At 44.3% G+C, this 24,358-nt stretch overlaps 1 protein-coding gene across 5 annotated transcripts in view; it reads right to left on the reverse strand.

The window, feature by feature from the left end:
* ADGRL1 (adhesion G protein-coupled receptor L1) overlaps window positions 1-24,358 on the reverse strand; it is a 135,546-nt gene that overhangs the window by 71,668 nt on the left and 39,520 nt on the right. For all 5 annotated transcript variants that reach the window (XM_080996012.1, XM_080996009.1, XM_080996011.1 and 2 more), the window contains exon 2: window positions 38-183. In XM_080996012.1, coding sequence (XP_080852138.1) covers window positions 38-107 — 70 coding nt within the window. In that variant the 5' untranslated portion in view covers window positions 108-183. The remainder of the gene's footprint in view (window positions 1-37; window positions 184-24,358) is intronic.

The following is a 24,358-nucleotide window of genomic DNA, read 5'->3' on the forward strand; positions in this document are numbered from 1 at the left end:
TGCCTTCCAAGGGCTGCCTCTCTTGAACTCCTCTTACCTTGGGTGGCTGAGGTGACAAGGACAGTGGTGATGCAGAGACTCCAGAGGGCATGGATGAGCCGGGCCATGCTGCACTCGATGCTGGAGCTGTCAGCAACCTGGAGCCACTCTGGTCATCCCAGAGTGGAGGACACAACAGCAGGCCTGGTGGAAGAAAGAAGAGGAGTCTTGAGTCTGGTTAGCAGCAGAAGCAGTGTTTACCCTCTGCCCTTACTTTGCCCCAAGTAAAAGTCACAACTCTTCTGCATTGTCTTCCCTGCTGTAGGACCCATACGTCGTTGTCCCAATCAGCCCACCACCACTCAGTGTATTTCCTATGAAGCCCCTACAGCTCAACATATCTACTTATGCCCATACAATCATGGAAGCCTTTTCTCTAGAAGAGGGGGTTCCAACAGAAAGGGGCATAAGGTGATGAAGTTGCCACTTCCCTCAAAAAGTATAAATCATTTAAATTTTAAAGGAAGGGAATTATTTATATATCAGTTATTATCTGCCTTTCACTGTAAGGCCCCAGAACAGGAGACAACAGAATATACATTTATAAAAACAAAAGTTTTTTTCTATGAAAAGAATTGCAACCAAGTAAAACTGTTCCAGCCAAAACCAAAAGAGGTGGGTCCCACAAAACAAAATACTTTTAACTGTCAAAGGCCAGGGTAAATAGGTTCATTTTCGGCATGCAACAGGAGCTGCAAAACAGACATGCCCAAAGCTGTGTCCCTATTCCTGTTCTGCGCTGTACCTTAAAACCCAGAGTCCTCCATACCCAGGCTCTGTTCAGGTACTCCCCTTACCCCCACTAAATTTAGGAGCTGGTAAACACACACACACACACACACACACACACACACACACTGACTGCAGCATAGTAGCAGCTGTTTCATCATGCATGAAAAGTACAACCACTTTGGTGGTGCATCTTTCTCAGTGCCCTTGCTGAAATGGCTCCCAACCACATACATGTGAAGGCATCCTCCACTCTAATCCTACCCTACTTTTCTCAAAGCCCCATTTACCCTGCAGCTTCAGCCTGCCTCTCTGTGCTTGCAATGTCTGCAACGCCATGTACACTTTCCCACACGAGCAACAATGACGTCCACTATGAACTGGGGCTCATTTAAACCACAACAACAGAGAGATGGAGACAGAAATATGATGCCCTTTCTGGAATTTTCCAAAGTGATGGCTTCAAAAACTTTGTATTAAAGCCAGCCTTGCTGCAAAGGTTACACAAGTCTACACACAGTACAACCCTTTCAGTCCAAGAAGGGGAAGCACAAATACTTGGAGCGAACATGCAAAGAGCTGCACAGGAACAGTAAAGAACCAATGGAAGTTTATGATTGCAACACGAGAGGGGTGGCCTATCTAGAGGGGGTATGCCTTGGGAAGGAGGTATGGCTTCAGGAGAGTTCAGAGGACTGGCTAGAGGGGGGCTGAGGTTCCCCATCCGGGCCTAAAACACTGGACCCAATGAGTAATCATTGGAGCCAGGGCAGGAGGAGGTTAATGGCCACTAGGCCCATCAGGGCAGTGTTTAAAGTGGGGAACACAATTCAAATCACCCTGACAGCTACACTTACATTCTTATTAGTTCAGGAAAATAACACTGCCTCGTTAACAAAAAGGCATTTTTGTTACTTATTTTAACACAGTGTTTTCCAAACCTATTCTCTGTCAACTTGTTTTCTCTTGGAACACTGCAGCCCTTCTTTTTGTGCCCAACAGTGCTTTCTTTTTCCTCTAACATGACTTTGTCTCTGTCTGCTTGTCTGTCTCTCTGCCGCTCCCTCTCAAAGCTATGCTCAGTCCTCTTGTTCCTCAACCGTCTCTCTGCACTCCTTCTGAAAATTTGCCTCCCTGGACAAAACAACAGTGCTTCCAGGAAGCGTTCCCCCCCCCCACCCCCCTCCATGGAATATGGAGATACACTTCTGTGTGCAGAAGCTTCATTATTTCTTCTATTGCAATTTGTTAGTCACTTTCCTCACAAAGGTGACCCAAAGAGACTTACATTATAACTGTTGTTCATCTATTCTAGATTTTAGAAAATGGTTTGTCTACCTGTTTGTTTGTTTATCTTATGTGTTTGGACACCTCTTGAGATATAATCGCCAAACTTGGCATGAGGGTTCCCAAGATGAGAGCAGCTGTCTTCATCATAGTTTGGATGCAGGGTGCCATTTTGAATCAAGATGGTGGACCAAAATGTGACTTGGGCATGAGTTCGCCTGATTTTTGGTGTGATGGGTCCAAACTCAGAAATCACAGTACCCATTTTTAAATCACTTTTTTTTGGGGGGGGAGGCTTCTATCATCCTCCATGAACTATCTCTAAATTATTTTTAAAGCTATCTAAGATAATGGCATCCATCACAACTTGTGGCCGTGAACCTCACAGGTTAATTGAACAAACACTTCCTTTTATCTGTTCTGAATCTCCCGCCAATCAATTTCATTGGGTGACTCCCAAATTCAACTATGATGTGGAAACCTATTACTTTCGCCACACCATAATTTTCTGAACTTCTATAAGGTCCCCCTTCGTCATCTTTTTTCTTTTTTCTAAACGGAAAAAAAACAAACAACCCCAGACACTTGAGCTATCATAGGAAAGAGGTTCTGATCCCTTGGTCATTTGGCTTTTCATTTTCAGTTCCATTATCTTTGTTTGAGACGAATGACCAGAAGTAAGCACAGTATTTCAAGTTTGACAGTACCACACACAGATTTAGATATTATGATACTTGCTATTTTATTTTCAGTCTCTTTTCCTTGTAATTTCCAATATGGAATTTGCCTTTTTCACAACTGGTGCAGCTTAAGTTTATGTTTCTCTTTCCTGCAAAGTCACAGTTAGTTCATGTGTTGTAAAGGACTAGGATTTTTTTTAATCCCATTGTGCATAACTTTTCATTAACTTACATTCAGTGTTACATGCCAATGTCCATCCACCCAGTTTAGAGACATCCTTTTAGATTGTCCACCCCCTCAGTCTGTCTGGGATCCTACCGTCCTGAATAATTTGGTATATTCCATGGTTGCTACCTCACCTGTGACTCCAGATAATTTTTGGAAGGTTGAAATCCCCCTTTTTGCTCCCTGCATCCCAAAGTACACATTCTGCACCATATCTGTAACTCCTTTCTTCACTGAGCATCTGTTGTTGTGTTTCTGTTAACTTCCTCTACTTTTCTACTGCTTGTTGAGTTTTGTTATAACAATATATACTGCTAGCAATTCACACACTGAGGGAACATCAGACGCAGGCAGGCTGAGCCATGCATGACTGCAACATGATGGAAAAAGTGGTACCAATTCCAACATGTGGCTCTGAATCCAGGGAGGAGAACAGCAACACAAAATATGATCTGTGCATTCTCCCATCACCACCAGTGGTGGGCCTGCATAGGCCATGGTTGCTTCCATAGGCCTCAAACAGGCCTTTGGAATCTCCCCCAGGGTCACATTCTGGCCTTGCGGCCTTATGTTCTGCAGGCCCAATCTCAATATAGAATTCAGTAACAGGCAATGGCAGCAAAGGCTTGAAACTTACTATGCACGGTTATCTTTCCCCTCATAACTAGCACATAACCCAGTGGGATAAGTCAGCACTGGAGAGCACTGAGTATAGAGTGAGCCTAGCATGCATTATCCTTGGAAGTACTGAGGTCATACTGAAATAAAGGAAGAAATGTTCATCACCCTCCACGCTAATAAATTGGGGACAGAAATCAGAAGTCCCAGCTCACACTTTCTTGCATGAATACTGAACAGTGGTCCTCTTTCATCAAAGGCTGTGAGTCTAAATCTCATGTGAGGTGGATATTGCTCTGGCCACTAGGCTACCTATGTTGCCATGGAAACGGGCCTGGAATCCAGTGTGCCCACAGCCAGAAGGCCTTTCTGGTGCTGTTTCAGTCAAAGGGAAATATTAAAGTGACACTTGATCAGTGCCTACCCAAGGCTCATATATTTCTCCTGCCCCATACCCCTGGGATCTGAAATTTAATGTGTGGTGATAACAGAGGGCAGGAACCAGGCGTGTTCCAGCTCTGGGGGGAATGGCATATAGAGAGATGTTTTGCTCCATTATTGGGCTGCCCTGTAGTCTCTATTCACCAAAAGAAGGGTGTAAACATGGGATTAAGTATTTTTGACACAGAAGAAACAACAACCCACTCCCCAGCCATAATCCCCATAGCCAAGCCTGATAACAGGCCCCTGCTGGCAGACAGATGCTCTGACAGCTGCTACTCGCCCCCCAGCTGAGCTACAATGGGGCCTTTGCTGAATTAAACACAATAGCTTCTCCATCTTCTGGCCCACCCCCTGTGCTCTGACCCACAATGCCAATTTCATTTGTAGGTTAAGGACAAGGAAATGTCCACTCATAATGGGAATGTGTACACTGTATTGCCAAGCTAAGAAAAATATCCACTGCCTTGTACAGGAATTTTTGGTTTGCACAGCTTGACCTGAAAGAGGAATGACATCTTGTGGGAGTGTCAGGGAAAAGGCTTGGGAACCAGATTTTAGAGAAGTGGGGATAGGAGCTGTCAGGACTCCCAGGGTCTTTACACCAGGCCCGGCCCATCCCAAGTTGTTTGCACACACCCTCTGTGTTTTGTGTTCTGCATACGTGATATGAAAAAGCATGTCACTTTTCCAGAGGGAGCCACAATGAAGGACTCTGTATTTTTAATGAAATGCAAGGGAACAAGAAAACATAAAATAAAAGTGCTGTTTCCAGTGGTCCCTGCCTCCCATGCCCCCTGCTGTTGAATTCTGCCTAGTGCGGCAGATGGGTGCTTGCAATCACAGCAGGAGCGTGTTTCCTCCTGAGCATTTTGACTCCTGCAAGTTTCCCCAACTTGGAAGGGGATGCTGACAGCTACTGCACAGAGGGAAGAGAGATACAGCTGTCCCACTCTTGGCTTCCTTGCCTGGGTCTCTGGCAACAAGACAGTGATTCCCCATGGAAGCTGAGGGCACAACATGAGCAAGCAGTTGTAAATTTCCTCATAGAATAAAAGAGTATGGCTTAGCTCAGAGCAGGACAAGAGATGGGGTGAAATAGGACCATATATATCACAGCCAGGGAACACTGTGTCCTGAACAAGAGCCATTCTCTCCACGTTCCCTACACTGCCCAAATTTAATATGGGATGCAGGCAGAACAACGGCTGATGCAGAAATAATCCCCACTTCAGTGGCACCTTCCATACTCCATTGCAGTGACTAATAACATTTTGGACTAATAAACCTGCAAATGGGTCTCCAGCCTGAGAAAGCCTGCTATGAAGGGGCACAACTGAGGCTCAAGGAGGCAGGACCATACAAAAACAAGCATTCATTAACAACAACAACAAAAATTGTGCAAAATATACAACACAGAAGCTCAAGCTAAAGTTTTGCAGCACAGTGTATTCTACTAAACCTTGCCCACAGGAGACTACATCTTTTTAAAATTATGCAATGGATGAGAGTGCCCACCACTCTCCCTGTTTCCCTAAGCATAGCAGTCTTTTGACTGAGGCCTCATATACTCATATATATTTTTTACTCTGTAAGACTGGTAATACACCATCGGAGGGGCTACCTTCTTATCAGGATTGTAGGCACAATAGTTATAACTTGTATGGCAGAGTTGGCTAACTTCTGCACAAATTTTGGCAGTGGCAAAAAAAAGGGGGAGACAATTAAAGTGGACACAGAACTCTGGTATGCAGAGAAGAACTACATATGAGGTGTGAGGGGGCCACACCAACCAAGCCTCCAGGAGGTTTGGTCAAGGATGAATGTGGCCCTCGGGCTAAAAAAAGGTTAGCTGCATGGCGTACAAGAGTGTTTCTGTGACCAAATTGGTTCACATACTATCAGTGTTGACAGAAGAGCACCATGTAACCATGCTTACTGGTATTTATTCCTGTAAGGGAGCATGTCCACAACCAACCAGTGACTCTGATTGTCATCAGTATTCAATAACTGTTAGCATTCTTATGACCATGTACCATGTGGAGTTAGCACTTACCCAATTTACTACTCTGGAAAGAAGTATTATTGATCATCATGATGGCCACAATTTGTGCAGCACTTTTATTAAAGTGCAGAGCACTTTATAAACTTTTTTGTTCGCTCCCATTTGAATATACAATCAATAAGGAAAATACCTGCAGCTGCATCTGGTTCGTGCCTCTCTCAGGCCTGGTCCCCTTTTTCCCTACCTCACATCATCATTCCCTTGCTTCTTGCAACACAATACTCCCCAGCAATTGTGTCAGCACAAACTGATGGGAGAGATTATCCCCTGCAGAGCCTTTCATGTTAATTTCCTGCTTCACCATGCAAACTGACCCAAAGAATCCCAGCTTAAGCTCGAGATTTAACAAGCAGGCTGAAAGCTGCCCCCATGCTGCCCCTTCCCACTATTGAGAGAATGCTGTCCAACTCCAGCCTCAGCAGGGTCCCATGTCTTTGTCCTGCAGCACTTCACCTTGTTTGCTCTGGGCTTTGTGAAGCAGGGCCAGGAGTACGCTTCCCCAGGCAGGGCTGTGTGCATTAAAGACACTTCAAAAACCCTCCCTAATTATGGATTTATCATCTCTCCACAAGGCTGCTCTCTCACTCTTTCTCTCTTGGGAAAAGACGCCGCTTCTTAAGAAACTGCCTAATTACATCTAAAACTGCCAAATTATTGCATTACCCCCAAGAGGGCGGCGATGTACATATCTCTGTAATGTACACCAGGGTGAGACAGCAGCCAGATGTAGGCCTGGAAGAGATTATTACACAAGGGAAGCAAAAGGGCATTTGTAGCGTGTCTGTAGCTGGCGCAGTGTGATCCAGTGACTGAACACTGGAGTTGGAACAAAAACAATGGGCCTTTAATTCTCAGCTTTGGAAGATGAGTAGGGTCTGGATGGAGAAAGCAGAAAAAGGCTCGGTAGGAAGATGGACCCACAGATGCGATGCCTGTTTATTGCTGCATGACCGTTAGGGAAGCCTTCTCTCTCCCCATCTTGCAGACAGCAGGCTTAAGCCATTTGCTTTGCATGATACAGCCCTTGCAAAGTCCCTGGGAGGAAAGGGGGAAAGCGTAGCTCACTAACAGAGCACATGCTTTGCACATAGAAGGTCCCAATCCCAGGCAAAGAACAAAGTAAAGAGGACTAGGTAGCAGATGATCAAAAAGGCCTTTGACCGGAACCCCTGAGAGCTGCTGCCGTTCAAAGCAGACAACACTGGCCTAGATGGGCAAATATTTTAAAAGGCAGGGGCTTATGTTCCTAAGCATGACTGAAAAGGCAGCAGCATGTGAAGAGACCTCTTTGCTTTCAAGTCTCAAGTTCTTAGGCAGTTCTGTAGGCAGCAAAGGGTCCCAGAACAGGAATTCAGTTGGCCTCTCTCTCCAGCTTGGTTGGCAGCTTAACCTCAGCTACCATGTTTGGAGCACCTGTCTAGCCCAATACCTATTTCCACACAGGATTAGCATCCTCTCTTTTTACATCCCTTATCCATCCTAACTTCAGTGGGGGTATTTAAGCAGAGGCTGGACAGCCACCTGTCATGGATACTGTAGCAGCTCCCTGCACTGCAGGTCCTGTGCTGAGCAATGGGTTGGAGTAGATGTCCTCCCCAGCTTCTTCCAGCACTGTAATTCTATATGACTTGGTGCCTCTGCAATCTAGTCACGAGCCTACCGCTGATCACCTGTTAGGTCAATTGCACACGTGTCTAAATAAAAGGTGGTGATAATGCTGGGTGACTTCTCCACACTTTGCCTTGAGGCCAATCAATTTCCATTTTAATGAAAAATCTCCTATGCAGGCCATGCTAGAGTCACAATGTGGTGCAGTCAATGTGGGGGAGCTGAGTTGTGCTGCTTATCGGGAGTAGATCCCAAGGCTCGTGATACAGTTACCTTGCTGAAGCTAAGCAGCTCTTGAAACTGTTCAGTACTTTGGTGCCTGTGCACACTGCCTTGATGTATTCCATCATGGAAGAAAAGCAGGAGATAAATATCACATGCGCTAGCCATAGGTACAATCATATTTCATTGCTCCAAACTGCGGCAGTGACCCACAACCCAAGTAAAGAACTGCATTTCCCCAGCAACTTTGGAGCTGCAAGAAAATCTTCTTTCTTTTTTGGCAATCACTCATAGATTGTCATTCCATGATTGTCTTCCATGAACACGGTCACAACAGTGAGTCCATAAGTGACTGTGGGTGCCAATTCTTGATCCATGGTCCTTCCACAGTGGGGACATAGGTTTCCGGGTGGGAGTTGATCATGGTGAGGGTTTACCTTCCTCTTAGCTTGTTTCTCCCTTTCATCCTGAGTTTGTGCTTCTTCAAAGTCCATGTCAGCTTTGGTAAAGGCTGTTCTCCAGTTGGAGCGCTCGCAGGTCAGTGTTTCCCAATTGTTGGTGTTTATACTACAATTTTAAAGATTTGCCTTGAGGGAGTCTTTAAACCTCTTTTGTTGACCACCAGCATTAAGTCTGGAATAGAGTAGTTGCTTTGGAAGACGATAATCAGGCATCTGAAAAACATGACCAGTCCAATGAAGTTGACGGTGAAGAATCATTGCTTCGACGCTAGTGATTTTTGCTTCTTCCAGTACACTGACATTTGTTCGCCTGTCTTCCCAAGTGATATATAAAATTTTTTTCAGAGACACCATTAATGGAATCTTTTGAGGAGTTGGATATGGCGTTTATAAGTGGTCCATGTTTCACAAGCATACAGTAAGGTTGGTAGTACAATAGTTTTGTAAACAAGCATTTTGGTTTCCCTGCAAATGGAGCTCCAATTAAATGTATTATCCTTGAAAGAAAGGTGCTTCCCAGTAGGAAGATAGTTGTGTTCTGTGTATCAAATGAACTACCACTGCACATTGGTTGTGGAATAAACTGATCAAAGTCCTACTTTCAACCTATTTATTCAAGCTGGAAACTATTTTGTGCACAGAATGGCTCCATTTTGAAAGCAAAACCTGGCAGTAGGGGATATTCATGTTTTAAATATCAACCTGCTACCATAAAAGCACTGATACATTGTGGTTCTATGGCTAGCATTGTTTTAGGACTATGCTTAGAAGCAGCAAGTTAACTCAGCTGTCATATTTGATTCTTCAAATGGCTGCATTACGTTTCTAATTTGGGGAAAATGGGGAAAGATACAACAAACTAATTATTAAGCACCCTTAAAGTCATTTGACAGGGGGACAATATTTTCCCCATTCTGTCAAGTCCCACCTCCCCCTTATAGTCTACTTTAGAATAACAGCAACTCACAATGGCCAGAGCAAAGAGCTGCAAAAAGAAAAAAAGGGGGGGAAAGACAGTCCTCTGGAACGCTGAGGCCAGCTCCACTGGATTTATTGGCATTCAGAAGTCTGGATTCCTCTTCCAAATACAAAGGTGCCCTGGCAACTCCTGGCATTAAGCTGCTTCCCCCTCGGTGTGTCCTGTGCTTTGCATAAGGAGAATCACAGTTTTTATTAGGAGGAAATACAGAGCCCTCATGGACAGACAGCTGGCACAGAACTCAGGGTTTCTGCATTCCCTTTCCAGCTGCGGAAGAGAAACAGGAGAAACTGGTACAGTACGGAGGGTGTATTCTTGCTGCAATACATGGCTATTTCCTCAGCTTGCAGCTCATTCAATTCACCTCGCCATTCAGCATCTGAGGCCACTTTCCGAAATGACACCAGGGGCCTTTCAAGATGATTGAAACCCCCACATTTTATACTTACTGCTGCCAACAGCAGCTGGTGCAGAGGTGTGCTGGGAGGTAAGAGGCCACTGCGACTTGCAAGGACCCACCATCACGTGCGAGGTGCAAGGCTGCAGGGGTGGGGCAGCACTCCACATGCTTCACTTACTCATTCATTCATTCATTATTTAAAACTATTTTAAAAATGTAAATAGCTGCCGACTGGGTAGCAGTGCTCTGCACCAGCTGCTGTCAGTGCCCATGACCAGCCTGGATGCTCTTAGCCAGTCCGCAGTCCTGCACACTGTGACTGTGGCCTCCCCCTGACTCCATGGCCATCTTGCATCATCTCTTGCCAGAAAGAGCACTGGCTACTCTCCCAGCGAAAGCCTCTACCTGACTCTTGCCTCCTGCCCAGCACATCACTGGGTTGGCCAGCACCAACCCAAGTGCTATTGTTTCGGCAACAGCAGTGCTTTATCCATAGTGTAGGTGGCAAGATAATTGTGGGGTCGGGAGGGGGAATCTCCCCCCCCCAAGCAAAGGGAGATACACGCTTCAGCACAAGAATAGGGTGATTGACAACAAAATTAGGATTAAGACAAAGCTGTATTTCCAAATAGCAGAACATTGCAATAAAGGATAACATTGATGGTCAGCACAAATTTGTTCTTTGCTTTTCAAGAGTAACAGAAAAGCTCCCAGGCCATGGGAGTAGCTGGAGAATGTTCAGCCTAAAGGATATATGAAATAATTTCAGCTGTGAGGCAGAGAGTCAGGACACATGTCACAACCTGAACCCATGATTTTCAGGCAACCTCATTCTGAACTAAGCTCACATAATGACTCCAGTGGGTAGAACGCTGGGATGAGGACTAAGGAAGCCTAAGCTTGCATCTCCACTTAGCTATGAGGATAAAACTGTGGGGCAGGCATGTACTCAGCCCCAACTTCTTAGTTGGGCAGGATTTGCATATCAAATTTGCAAATGACATCAAACTGGGAACAGTAGCTTATGCCGCAGAAGACAGAATCGGGATTCAAGATGACCTAAACAGATTGGAGAACTGGGCCCAAACTAACAAAATGAATTTTAATAGGGACAAATGTAAGGTTCTGTGGTTGAAGTACACACACACTTTTTTATGTTCTTATAGTCTGCCATTTTGTCCAAACCAGCAAATTGAACTTGCCCTGCAAACCAGGATTGGAAATCAGGGGTTGATCCTGGTTTGCAGCAAGGAAAGGATAAGCGATAGTTTGATGATTCAGACAAAAGGGCAAACAAACTCTAAAGCTTGTCTCAGCCCTGTGTTATCCATTAGGAAGGGGCACTTGGCAGAACAAGGAGGGGAAGTCACCATGGCATTGTTGCGGATGGCTGTGGAGAAAATACAGCCGCTGTCTATATTTAAATAGATGAGCCTATGCAAATGAGCAGTGGCTGCAGATGCTCTCTCCTTCTTCCCCTCCCACAAGAGTAGTGACATTTTGTATGCCTATAGAGTCCCTTCAGGGCAGGGCAGGTTCTTAGTGTTGTTTTCCCCACATCACATGATACATTCTCCACCCTTTCTATGCAAAAGAAAAAAGAAATTAAAAAACCCCATTCATCTACTCACCTGTTAAGTTTGCATACTACAATGATCCCAGGCTGTCTCTCTGCATATCCAGTCTTCCTGCTCTAGACAAACTGAGCTCTTTTAATCACACTTATTTAAATCCTCTAAAACCCTTTAATCATTTTTGGCAACTTCTCTATATTTCCTCTCACTTGATTACAGTTTTGTCTCCCCCACATTGGGACCCTGGATTGTCCCCAGAGTCTCACAGATGGGACATGTGCCTCTCACCTGATGGAGAGATATAAAGCTGCCTTTTTATCTCAAAGTAGAGTGATTACTAGAAAAGTATCTCATCCCGCCCCCAGCCCTTCATTCATTCCCTGAAAGCAGGTCGTGCCCTAGAGCCAATTTTAACAAAATGTGTTTGGGGACAGATCTAGGAACAATATGGGTGCTTCCTGAATATTGAAGAGTATTGTGGCTTCAGAACAGTAAGACAGGAGCAAGGGATCTGTGGTTCTCTAGTTGCTGGACCACAAGTCCCACCATCCCTGACCATTGGCCATACCAAACCAATGGAGGCCCTCTAACATCTGGAGGGCCTCAGGTTCCTCATCCCTGAAATAAGCAATTAAGGCAGGCTCCTACCAGATTCAGTATTTACAAATTGTAATTGAGAAGCACAAAGCACAGAAGGGAATAGAAAGAAATGTGACAACCGAGGAGGGGGGCAGAAAGGAACCTAAAATCCACATTTGAAAATATTTGAATATACCGTATTTTTTGCTCTATAAGACTCACTTTTTCCCTCCTAAAAAGTAAGGGGAAATGTGTGTGCGTCTTATGGAGCGAATGCAGGCTGCGCAGCTATCCCAGAAGGCAGAACAGCAAGAGGGATTGCTGCTTTCACTGTGCAGCGATCCCTCTTGCTGTTCTGGCTTCTGAGATTCAGAATATTTTTTTTCTTGTTTTCCTCCTCCAAAAACTAGGTGCGTCTTGTGGTCTGGTGCGTCTTATAGAGCGAAAAATACGGTAATTTTATATAAAAACTATTGAGGGGAATATTCACAGAAGCTTAGCTGAGGGGGGAAAGACAGATTCAGAATGGCATTTGGGATAGTCTGCACCAGGAACTAATTGGACTGTCTCTCCAAGAGATAACCACACAAACACCCAGTTCAGAGAGATGTCCATGTTGCTGAAAAACTCTAACCTCTCTCCATTCTCTGCCACAGTGGAAACATGGTGACCCTAAGAAGGTGTTTTTGTCCTCGACTACCTGGATTGGGAGAACTTTGGGGCAGAGACTACCTTTGGTTCTTCATTTGCTCACTGCCTAGCACAGCAGGGCCCTGAGCACAAACAGGGTTGCTCTGTAATAGAAACAGTAATGTCACCATCATGCTGGGACTAATTCTCGCTCCTTCTGACTCTATTTGCACGGGGCTGTGCATGGATCAATATAAGCCAATGCACTTGCCAGCTGATAAATTATCCTCACACAGCTTAGAGCCACGGCTAAGGTGTAACCCTTTATCTACCTGGCATGTAGGTCTTAAATTGGATGCAGGTCATCAAGCCTTTAGCAAGGAGATAAGGCTTCAAAGTAAAGGCAGATCACAGAATCAACCACCAACAGTTGTCATCCACAGAGTACTGGGTTTCCTCAAGCTGTGCTTTCCATCCTTGCTGGATTTCACTGGGCAATACAAGGGAGCAAGAGGAAAACAAGCAGGCCAGAGCTTAGCTCTTAGTTGTTACCTGTCAACAGAATAGGGACACTGACATCAGGGTCACTGCAATGTGTGTCAATGAGAGCTGTATGTTTTTATTTTTACTAGGATTCCACAGAATGCGCAAGTATGTACACAATGTGTGCTCTGCTGTCTAACCTTGATCAGAGAGCAGAATCAACATGCAGCTTGGTTAAAATCATCATTGTTCTGGATGAAAGCTAGAAGATTTGATGCCAATATGAAGGGAGGGAGCTTAGAAATCAGAATGCAAATAACAAGATTCCCTAAATTCTTGCATTTTGCCAGTCAACTGACAGACTGAAATACCTGGGCAAAAGTGAAGTGTTCAGGCTGAGTCTTCTCTTGCACCATTTATGAATAATTATTGCTGGAATACACACACACTTACTGTGTCAGGCTAATGGTCTCTCTAGCCTCATTTTTATCTCTAACATGCCAGAAAATAGGGTTGCCAATAATCTGGCACAAGGCGTACTGATATACTGGACTCTCAGCCAACAGGAAGGTAAGACTCTGAGCTTTCTTTTTTTAAAGGCAATTCTCTAGCTCTCCTAGAAAGAAAGTTATGAAGCAAAATGTACAGGTAACCTTCTAAACAATTCTTGTGACATAAGCCAGCTTGGCTGCTCCTGCCAGTCAATGGTTTTAGCCAATGAGTGAAGTCAGAACTGTGATTGACAAGTGAGTTGTTTGGACAGCAGGCCATAGGAATTCTTGAGATCCTCAAAAGCTACTGTTTCCCCCTCCCGTTAGTGCACTTTTCCTGTTTCATTCTTATATTCAAGTAGTCCATGATATCTCCATAGTTTGCCCTTCTTCTCCCCTTAGCAACCAGGATGCATCTTTCCTGCGATGGGTTCGTCTGAGATCAAGCACTCCCTGTAAGTTACTATCTGCAAATACTACTGCACAATAGGTTGGTGAGGGTGTTAAAATAATAGCCCTTTCCAATAGCAAATGCAAAATGTGAAAACTTTGCATAGAGGCTTAGGCATATTTCCTGCTGTGCAGGACTTACAGACATCCATTAAGAATTCACTGTGCAGTTAACATACATGTCTACACAGAAGCTTCATGTTAGGTGGGGCTTGCTTCCAGGTAAGTGGTTACAGAACTGCAGCCTAGGCTTTGGGTTGGCATTGGGGGAAAGTCTTGTGACCTTAACAGCTGTGTGGCAGGCAGAAATTCAACAGCTTAAGACTTTTCTACTATGGGAATATAATTATGGGGGAAAGCCTCCCCTATCCTCATTCTGCTTGTCAAGACATTTTATTATGTGCATGGCCACTGATTTATTTTTGGACCCTCCACTCACCTGCAAAAGAGAATACAAATTTGCATATGACACAGCACATGCAAATGTTATGCAAATCTTTTGTGTCCTCGTTTGTGAGTGGGTCAGAGGGCCCAATCCACATTCAGTGTACTGGTTCCAGAGAACCCAGCTGGCACCCCTGACAGCAAAGGATACTAACAGAATTGTTAAGTCCTTATCAATCAATGGCAGCTTCTGACAGCCTAATGCTTAGGGTCAGCATCTGCAACAAAATGAGTGGCCTAACCATCGTAGTTAACAGCTGCTGATACCATCTTCCACAACTCTGTCTTGGCCCCTTTTTAACCAATTATACAATTGCCTGTCACCATATCTGGTGGATAGATGTTAAATGAAAAAGGAAACCACTCAGTTCCATGCATAATGTTGTATGTCACCAAAATCTCCTACAAGCTTAGTTGTCTCTATTCTAAACAAAAGGGGTATCCTTTAGCTTTCACTTCTTGGTTTGAGCATATATATTTATTGCTCTTGCCTGATCTTTTCCCAATTCTGTTACACCCTTTTTCTTTCATTTTTTAAAGCAGAGCGGCTGAGTTGTGCACCATCTCAAAATACTCCAGCAAGATATAACCACATAGCACAGCAGGGACACATCTATACAGCTGATGCAGGCACAGATCCACATTTGGATGCATATTTTAAAATCTACTGCAGTGCTCAGTTGGGCCCCACTGGATGTGGACAGGAATAGACATCCATATCCAGGAACACTAGGTTTTGAGTGAGGCTAATGGCCAGAGCTGGAACAGAGCAATACGGATATTTTCTGTATTGTTTTCTAGCCCGTTTTTATTAACACAAGCCCTAACACTCTATTTCCCATTTTGGTGACAAAAACACATTGTGCAATGCTACCACGTTATGGAAATTATTCCAAGATCTATTCATTGAATACCGATAGCTCATTAAGAAGCCCAATAGGGTGGGAGATAATTTGTTCTTGTTGTTCCTAACTTTACACACTGGGACTCAAGTCTTGTAAGGACCAAACTAGACATGAAATGAAGTTGCACTTCTCTTTCCCCTAATGGATTGGATTTATTTATTTTTTTAAAAAAAGGAAAAGGAGCCTCTGAGGCTGTGATCAGGAGACAAAGGAGTGCGGAGAGAGAAAGAGAGAGAGAATTGCTTAACCCTTTCCCATCAGGCTCTATCGTATCAGTTGTGGAGAAAACAAAGCCTAATGGAAGAGCAATTTATTCATTTGTCCAATATATTTATGAGGCGCCCTAGAAAATACCGTATTTTTCGCTCTATAAGACACACCAGACCATAAGACGCACCTAGTTTTTGGAGGAGGAAAACAAGGGAAAAAAATATTCTGAATCTCAGAAGCCAGAACAACAAGAGGGATCGCTGCACAGCGAAAGCAGCAATCCCTCTTGCTGTTCTGGCTTCTGGGATAGCTGCGCAGCCTGCATTCGCTCCATAAGATGCACACACATTTCCCCTTATTTTTTAGGAGGGAAAAAGTGAGTGTTATAGAGCAAAAAATACGGTAACTTTTCTAGGCATCACAGAGGATTATAAAATGTAAGAATAACAACCTACAGCAGCCCAGAAACTCATGATCAGGGGTATTCTTTTTTAAAAAATTAGGTCTTCACAGGTTCACTTCTAGGTTTGTGGTTATAATTACGGGGGACTCTGACATCAAGAGAGTCCCCAACTGCCCCACATGGTTTCCTACATACACTCTATAACATATGGGAGTGCTTTGGTTCACCTATCCCAGCACCCAATTATTTAATCCCTCTCTCCCTCCACACACCATGGATTCAAATCCCTCTTTAAAACATTCCTCTTCCATAGAAGTCATTAGCTCAGCCTTTCCCAAACTTCAGATTTCCTGTCAGTGGCTGGGGCTGGAGGGCATTAGTATGAGGGAAGCCAGTGTTAGTTCATCCCTTTAGCTTTTGTCTCCCAATAAAACTAACCCTAAGCAAGTGCAACCGCCCTTGCACGTTTCCTCCAGTTATGCTTGGCTCTGTCACTATCTCCTCCCACGGTTCTCACTCCCTTGGTTGAAATTTAGACGTGGTGGAGCAAGGACTGTGAACATTGATGGCTATGTTAACATATTTGGTGGATGCACCTAGTCTGGCCTCGGTTTCTTCTTGCTCTGGTAACCTCCACATTAGATTTCTGCAATGTGTTGTATGTGGGGATGCCTTTAAAGATTGCTTAGAAATGGCACTTAGTGCAGAATGCAATAGTCAGGTTACCAACAGGGCCTGCAGAAGTTGTAAAACCACTCCACTGACTGATGGTGCATTTCCAAGCAAATTTCAGAATCCTGGTTCTTACCTAGATTTATACGGCTTAGGATATGGGGACCACATCAATCTGCCCACATGCTAAGATCACATTTGATGGCTCTTTTCTGGCTGACTCACCTTCAGTGATTATTAGGTGGGGTCTGCTGGTGAACTAACAGAGAGAGGACCTTCTCGGTTGTGGTGCTTGCCTGGTAGTGGAGGCTGGTTCATTAGAGCCAACAGGGCACTGCCAGCCTCTTCCTCCAGTCTCAGGTTTGCCCTTGTAGAACTCAGCAGGGAGTGGGACAAAATGAGAATTTGCTGGCTCCACCTGTCATTGGCTCCACCTACTGTTGCCTGCCCTGCCTTCTGCCCTACCAGTCTCAGTGGGCACAACTGTTTCCCTGGCATCAACTCTTATGTCTTTTTGGCACAAGTCAAATATAAGCCATGCCTTTTAACATCGCTGCTGCATTTGGCTTTTATCTGCTACGTGCTGCAGGTTTATGTTTTTAGAGCTCTGCAATTTTATTGTGGTTAGTTGCATTATTGATTTTATTCTTTTAATTGTTCTCACTTTGTAATCCACCCTGGAAGAGATAATGTGAAATGGTGGCAGACTGGCGCACACATGCACCTACATGTACACTGGACCCAAAATCTTTAGGGGCAAGACCGAAGATCCCTTATGTGGCAATTTATATATAAACTGCCCCAGGTCTTGTTCTGACAGGCAAATGACACTATGAACCCTGCAATGTTTTCTTGAGAAATCAGAACCCAAAGTGTGGCTTCCTTGATCATTGAAGCCCATGCAATTAAACCTGGCTGCCAGAACTCTGATCCAGTCAATCCGCCCATCAGGCTTCTCTTTTGCCATTAGTAGAGGTGCCTGACAGATGAAATGAGGAATGCACCTTAAACACTGAACTCCTTGAGATCCATCCAAAGTATTTAGGATTCATTCAATCTGAGTACTCAGGGCCCTTAGGAATAGCTTGCTCGCTTCAGATGAAGCATTTTAAGAAACCAATTTACTGCAAAATAAGGATGCTGTTTACAAAAGAAGACCTGGAATATGCTGGAGCAAAAGGAAAGCAAAAGGTCTACAAAACACACACAAGGAAAATATAACTCCTAGTTTAACACTTAGATTACATTACATTCCTAATCCTGAATTCAGACTAGTGTGGCCCCCTCCAAATGTTGTTGGGCTAAACTCCCAATACCCTGTAAGTAGTTTCTGCATGAATAAAGCCTTTGAACTCCAGAAACTGTAAATCATTATTCCAATCTAATTCACCCAGGCTACAAGGTCTGCTAACAAAATAGAGGCATGTTAATGAGTGGCTCTCATATTTAGAAACTGGGTGTATGGCTTGAAGGAGTGGATTCCTAGTTTGAGGATACTCCTGCAGAGGTGGTTTTGCTGTCAAAGAGTCTCTTTGACCATCTCTAGCTGGTGCACTAGCTTTGGTTATTTCTGGTACAGGACAGTCTTTGCACCTAGGGACTAGATAACTGTAATGTGCCCTACATGGGGTTTCCCTTGAAGACAGCCCAGAAACTGCATCCAGTGAAGATTGCTGTTGCTTTGACAGGTGCTTCAGCAGGAAGTCATTTTATGGGATCTGCACTTGTTGCCTGCACTGGACTCAATTTAAGAAGTCAGTGTTAATTTTTAAAGACTTAAAAGGTCTGGGGCCCAGCTATTTGTCAGAGCACCTCCTCCCACATCTGCTTGCCCAGATCCTGGGGCCCTGCTCATTGTCCCTCCAGTAAGCATAGCTTTCTGGGGCAAGGCCTACTGTTGTGGTGCCCCACCTGTGGAAGATGACATTCTTGTTGGCATTCCATTGCCAAATAAAACACTATCTATTCTCCTGGGCTTTTGGAGGAAACTAATTGAGATTGTCAAAGACCATGTCTTATTTGATGCTGCTCTGTTTCATGATGACTGGTTCTATTGCTGATTGTGCTTTAATTGTTGTTTATACTGTTTTCATATCATGTTGGAAACCACCTTGTGATCACTTGTATAATGGAGGGTGGTACAGATGAGACCAATAGTGGGACCAACAGTCAATAAGGCAGTCACTGCATGTGCTGTAGAGGGAAATGAGGGGCAGATGGGGTTCATCAACCTGGAAAGGTAGCCCATCTGGGAGAAGAAGGATGTTTTGTATGCCTCCTTCCGGCAATTCCTGCAGCCAAGAGGGGTGATTCTGTTGTCTGGGCAGCCCAGAACCTCCATATGCACTGCCCTGGAGAACTATAGCAATAGTCTAAATAACTAAATACAATTTAGCTAAGCACAATTATGCACATTTATGCACATGTGGAAAGCGATGTGGCTTCCAAAAATATATAACCAGAGAAGACATACAGATGTGCAACTCACATAGTAGTTTACACAGGTATAAACTTGTTTCCAGACAATGAGGTCTCTCTGTGTGTTTTTTTTAAAGTTATTTGTGAAGTGACCCTAATTGGTTTGAGCATGAGTTTTTGTATGGGATAGAGGGCCTTTGACCGTCAATTACCATCTGTGCCCTCAAGCATGATGATTTATCACTGTGCTCAGGGTTCATCAGCATGAATTATTCTGTCCCTGGATAATTCATTTGCTCACATGCACACTGCTGATTCCTCTTGGAATCTAGACACTTTCCCTGTGAAAGCAGGCTCCTTAGGGAAATTAAAAGGAGTGAAGGTCGCTTTATATGGTCACCTGATCAGATCGTTTGCCAAGGTGTGTGTTGTGTGGTTCTTTTATTGTCTTTGGTGACTCCCATGAACACGGAGGAATTCACACACAGTCAATGTAGAGCAGATGATCTCTTGACTGTGAGATTTAGGATGGCCACTTATTTATGCATTGCCAGAAAAGAGAAAATGCATCACCGGAGCATGACTTACATCCAATGTCCACAGGCTGGTTTCTATTGATGCAAACGCAGAACTAATTACCATAATCTAAACAGAAACCAGCATCTCACCATAGTGCAGGAGTTTGTGACCAGATGACCTCAGTCTGCTGCTCGTGTCCTAACTGCTGATATGACTCTTCGGGGCCCTGTTGCTCTCTCTTAAGAGTTCTTTAAAATGGATTGGGGCAGGACTGCCTTCCAGACAGAGGATGCATTCAAAGAGAGGACTATCAGTTCTTCAAATAGAGAAGTGTTCTCAGTAAGGTAGGCCACCCAATGCGAGATGCTGTGATGAGCGACCAGTTTCGTCTCAGGCTCGGAGTGCTCCTCCTTGGGGCTACTAGACCTCCTCCTTTTTCACCTATGGACTGCACTGGAGGTAGAACCAAATCACTCCTCCAGTTCCTTGCAGTTGCAACAACCCCTTTAGCATACGAAGATTTACTTAATTACACCAGTAGTGCTATATGTCATGATAGTTAGCTATTGCATGCAATGCAGGAGGCATATCCAATCTATCCATACAGCTCCTCAAGGGCTTTTTTGATAAGCAGGCAGGTCCTGCCATAATTCCAATGTTTACACATGCTGACACCAAGAAGCGTGTGTGTTTGTGTTTATACAAGCACAAACTGATAGGGCAGCCACATCAAGGATGGATACCTGTTGTGCTCAGCACGGCTGCTCTTCCATCTTTTGTTTAGAACAGGTGGAAAAATCTTGTCGAGGTGTTTTATTAGCTCGCAGATTTTGCAGCAAGAGAGCCAACAGGCTATGGCTTATGCCAGCAACACAGAAGGAATTTCTAAGAGGTACTAGGTGGAAAATGCCTGGCTTTTGTTTCTGACTCAAGATTTCTGCCAGCCCTTCAGGGTCTTGCTTGTGATGACAGAAGAACTGCAAGGCGAGATGGCAGAAGTGCAACAAACTCAGCAAGTTTGGATACGGACATTGTCCTGGAGTCATTGGCCCTGATCCAACACCATCTTAGGCACGCTTAAGCTCATTATATTCAGTGGGCTTAAACATGCCTAACTGAGTGTAGGATTTAGGCATTTGTACGACAGCAGTCAAGCTGATCCTGTCTTGGCATGTTGGGGACAGAGATCGTCGTTTATCCTCTAGAAACGCTATCTGCTCTGACATCAACTTTAACGATGGCTTGTTGCATACTCAACTTTAATACAGAAATGTGTCCAGGTCCCAAAAAATTATAGAAAAACCACCTGTACACCAGGAAGACACCACTGAAAAGGAGGAAAAGAGAACAAAAACCCCAGGTGCTTGAAAAAGGGGATGTTACAGGTTCTACGTCTTTCATAATGATCCTTCCTCGGGGGCAGGTTCTAAGTAGGAATTCTCACCAAGTACATAAACCACTACAGTAACTCATTTGGTAAATTAGTTGCTATAATGGTTTATGAACTTGGTGAGACTTGCTACTTAAAACCTACCCTCGAGGAAGGATCATTCTGAAATGCTTGGGGCCTGTAATAAACCCTTTTTTCCCAAACACCTGGAGTTTTTCCTCCTATTTTCTCACCAAATTTATTTCCTGCCAAAACTATCTGCGGGTTGCTTTTATTTTTACTGATGTGGAAACTACATTAGTAGTTCATATGTAGACGTCTTCATTCAGCATAGCGTTGTGATCACATGAGAGGCACTTGTTTGATTCTTGGTGCTAGGGAAAGACATGCTGGAACAAAGTCAAGGAAAACTAAGCCTTCAAAACGAGGTTGTTGTGGGAATACAGGCATGGTTTGAGCAGCCATGATATACTCCTGAAACGTCTTGTTGCACAGCTGGGTTGGCATCCGTCTGTCTCAGGGGACAATGAAGGAATGTGCCTTTGCAGGTGAAGTCAAAGTGTTGGAATGCCTGTTGTGGCTGCAGAGACCAATACGGGAGAGACATGCTTTGTTGCAGCTGGGGCAGCTGAAGGTGTCCGGTTCTGCTGCTGCAGATGTATCATGGTGTGTCTGCACTCCTGCATCTCTGCACTCCTTCCAGTGGTCATTCCTCTTCTGGTCACTGTTATGCATGCATGACCTGACTGTCTGCCTCTAGGCACTGCGATATCTGCAAGGCATTCCCACATGGCATGGTTGATGTCGCCAGCCTTCACATGACATTTTCGGACATCTTTGTAACACAGAGTTGGTCCTCCAATGGGCCTGGTGCCAGAAACCAGCTCCCTGCAGAGCATGTCCTTGGGGATCCTGCAATCTTCCATCCTGCCGACATGACCAAGTCAGCATAGGCGTCACTGAGACAGGAGTGTTAACATGCACAATGCACCTTAAACTAAACACCTGAGAAAACAATAGCCATTGCCTCCTGTGAATGCAATCACAATAATATAGCCGAAATAGTGTCAAGTAATTCTCCTTATGGTGCCCTTCAGATCTTGCTGGACTGCAGTTTCCATCATCCTTGACCATTGACCACGCTGGGTGGGACTGATAGGACTGAGGGCACCACATTGGCCATCTCTGCCCTCGAGGCTATCAAACAGACATGAATATATTACTATGGTACTGCTCATACATGTTTTAAGAATAGCCGTACACAGTATTAGGGAGTATGGTATTTTTTTCCTAAGTAGGACAGCTTTCAGTGAAGTCGCATATCCCAGAGATTCCCTCAGAGGAAGTAGGCATACCCTCTGTACCAAGAACAGAGGCACTTCTGTGAGCGGGGAGAATGGACCCTCCTTCCATATGAATGTTCACACGAGGAAAGAGGACAGCAATGAGGGTATTACTCCCCTGCTAGGGACTTATAAGTTGTTGAACCAGTGCTAACAGTTCATTTGAACAAACAGCTCTAGGCATCAAGAGAAACACACCTGACTGGCAATGGCCAAAGATTGGAACGCAAGTGCGCTGTTTGGTGTTGTTCACATCTCATTTTGACGGCTCCCTGGCACAATATATGCCAAACCTTAAGCACAGGTTTGGCATGCGCTGTGCAAATACAGCCATCAAAATGTGCTAATTCTAATTCTAGAACAAATAACATCTTCATTACAACAGCCCAGGAACAGTCTATGTGTACGAGGAGCACAAAAATAAGAAGATAGATGAGTGGGAAAGATGTAATCCCAGAAAGCAGGATGTGTAGCCAAGCTCCGGAGAAGGTTTGCCAACTCATAAGTGGATGTATTAATCTGGTCAGAAATAAGTGTAAAGTGCAGCATTTTAATGCTGGTAGTATCGTCCATTGAGAACAACCGACAGAGCAGCAATATGCGATTTTTGCAAGCCACGAGTGGCTAGAGGAACAGGGAGAGGAAAACACAGCGTAAAATATGGGCTTCTCCAATTGTTACTCTTCATGTTTTCTTTTGATTGTGTGATAAAGGAAGAGCAGTAAATGAGATACTCATTTCATTTCATGGCAAAATAATGAAAGTGCAAGATGCGAAGTATGAACAGCCACATCAACAACGGAACTACAATCAAGTGCACAAAGAGGCTATAGATACATACACAAACTCCACTATCCAGGTTATGGGTTGTCGTTTTTCTTGCTGATGGCAGCAGCTTGGGAGGCTGATGCAGTATCTCCCCTCAAAGAAACTGTAACTTGTTCTTGGAGAAGAACTACTGCTCCATAAGAATGGATTGCCCCAAAAAGCAAACAAATAAAAACATCGTCATGCAAGTACCTTGCTTTGATTCAATAGCACTTTCCATCTGCAGCTAAATCAGAGCTTCAGCTAAGCAATCTTGCTATTTTGTATTCTTCATATATGCTTGACTCTGTGTTCTGTTCCCTTTTCTCTAAAAAAAATTCCATTTTTAAATATAAAAAATGTTTGCCGTTCATTACTCAGAAAACCCAAACTACTTGGTTCTGTTTTACTTAAATAATAAGCCATTAGGAAGATGGACATTGTAGAGCCACAACATGTAAAATTAGAAGTCAGCTATGTGGTCTTCATCCCGCTTGCAGGCGCCACTTTTGCATCAACCAGCTACTCCTTCCTGAAATTAAAATTAAGCATGGGGCAGTTGGGTAGCAGGTCCACTGACAGAGCTGGTGGCGTAAACAGTAGTTGCGACTCCAGCGATGACTGAGATGACAGCATAAATGCCGATTAGCCTATTGGCGTGTTAAAAGCCATCTCAAGGACTGGATCAGAGTGGGAGAGGCACAATCTGGCTGAGCATGATGAGACTGAGAGTCAGGATTTCCCCTGAATTTTCTGTAGGTGGGCAGGTGGGTTGGGGAAAATATTTGAGGGCTAGTGGAGAAGGGAGGCTGGATTCTTAGCCCTTGCATGGAGTGTGTGTCTTATTTCTTTATATATTGCATTTATATCCCACCTTTTTCTCCAAGGAGCTCAAGATGTGTCGTCCCCACTTCCTCATTTAGTCCCCACAACAAACCTGTGAGGTAGGCTAAGAGCCAGTGACTGGCTCAAGGTCACCCAGGGAGCTTCATAGCTAAGTGGGGATTTGAACCCTGGTTTCCCAGGTCCTAGTCAAAACTCTAACTGCTACACCACACTGGCTTGCATGTTTGTATGGCCTGCCCTTCTTAGAATGTGGATCTTTATCCTACCCCCAAGAAACTAACAGGGCATTTCCCTGATGATGAGAGGTGCTTCTTTCACCCACAAGGTGTTGTGAAGTGGCTTGAGTGTCCCAAAGGGTCTTTTTAACATTGCACTGAGGAGATCAGAGAACTGGCATGGATCTGTCTTGACTCTGGTAATGCCATTTTCCAAGTGGCTC

Source organism: Podarcis pityusensis, assembly GCF_964106645.2.
Source record: "Podarcis pityusensis genome assembly, chromosome: 2".
NCBI lineage: Eukaryota > Metazoa > Chordata > Lepidosauria > Squamata > Lacertidae > Podarcis > Podarcis pityusensis.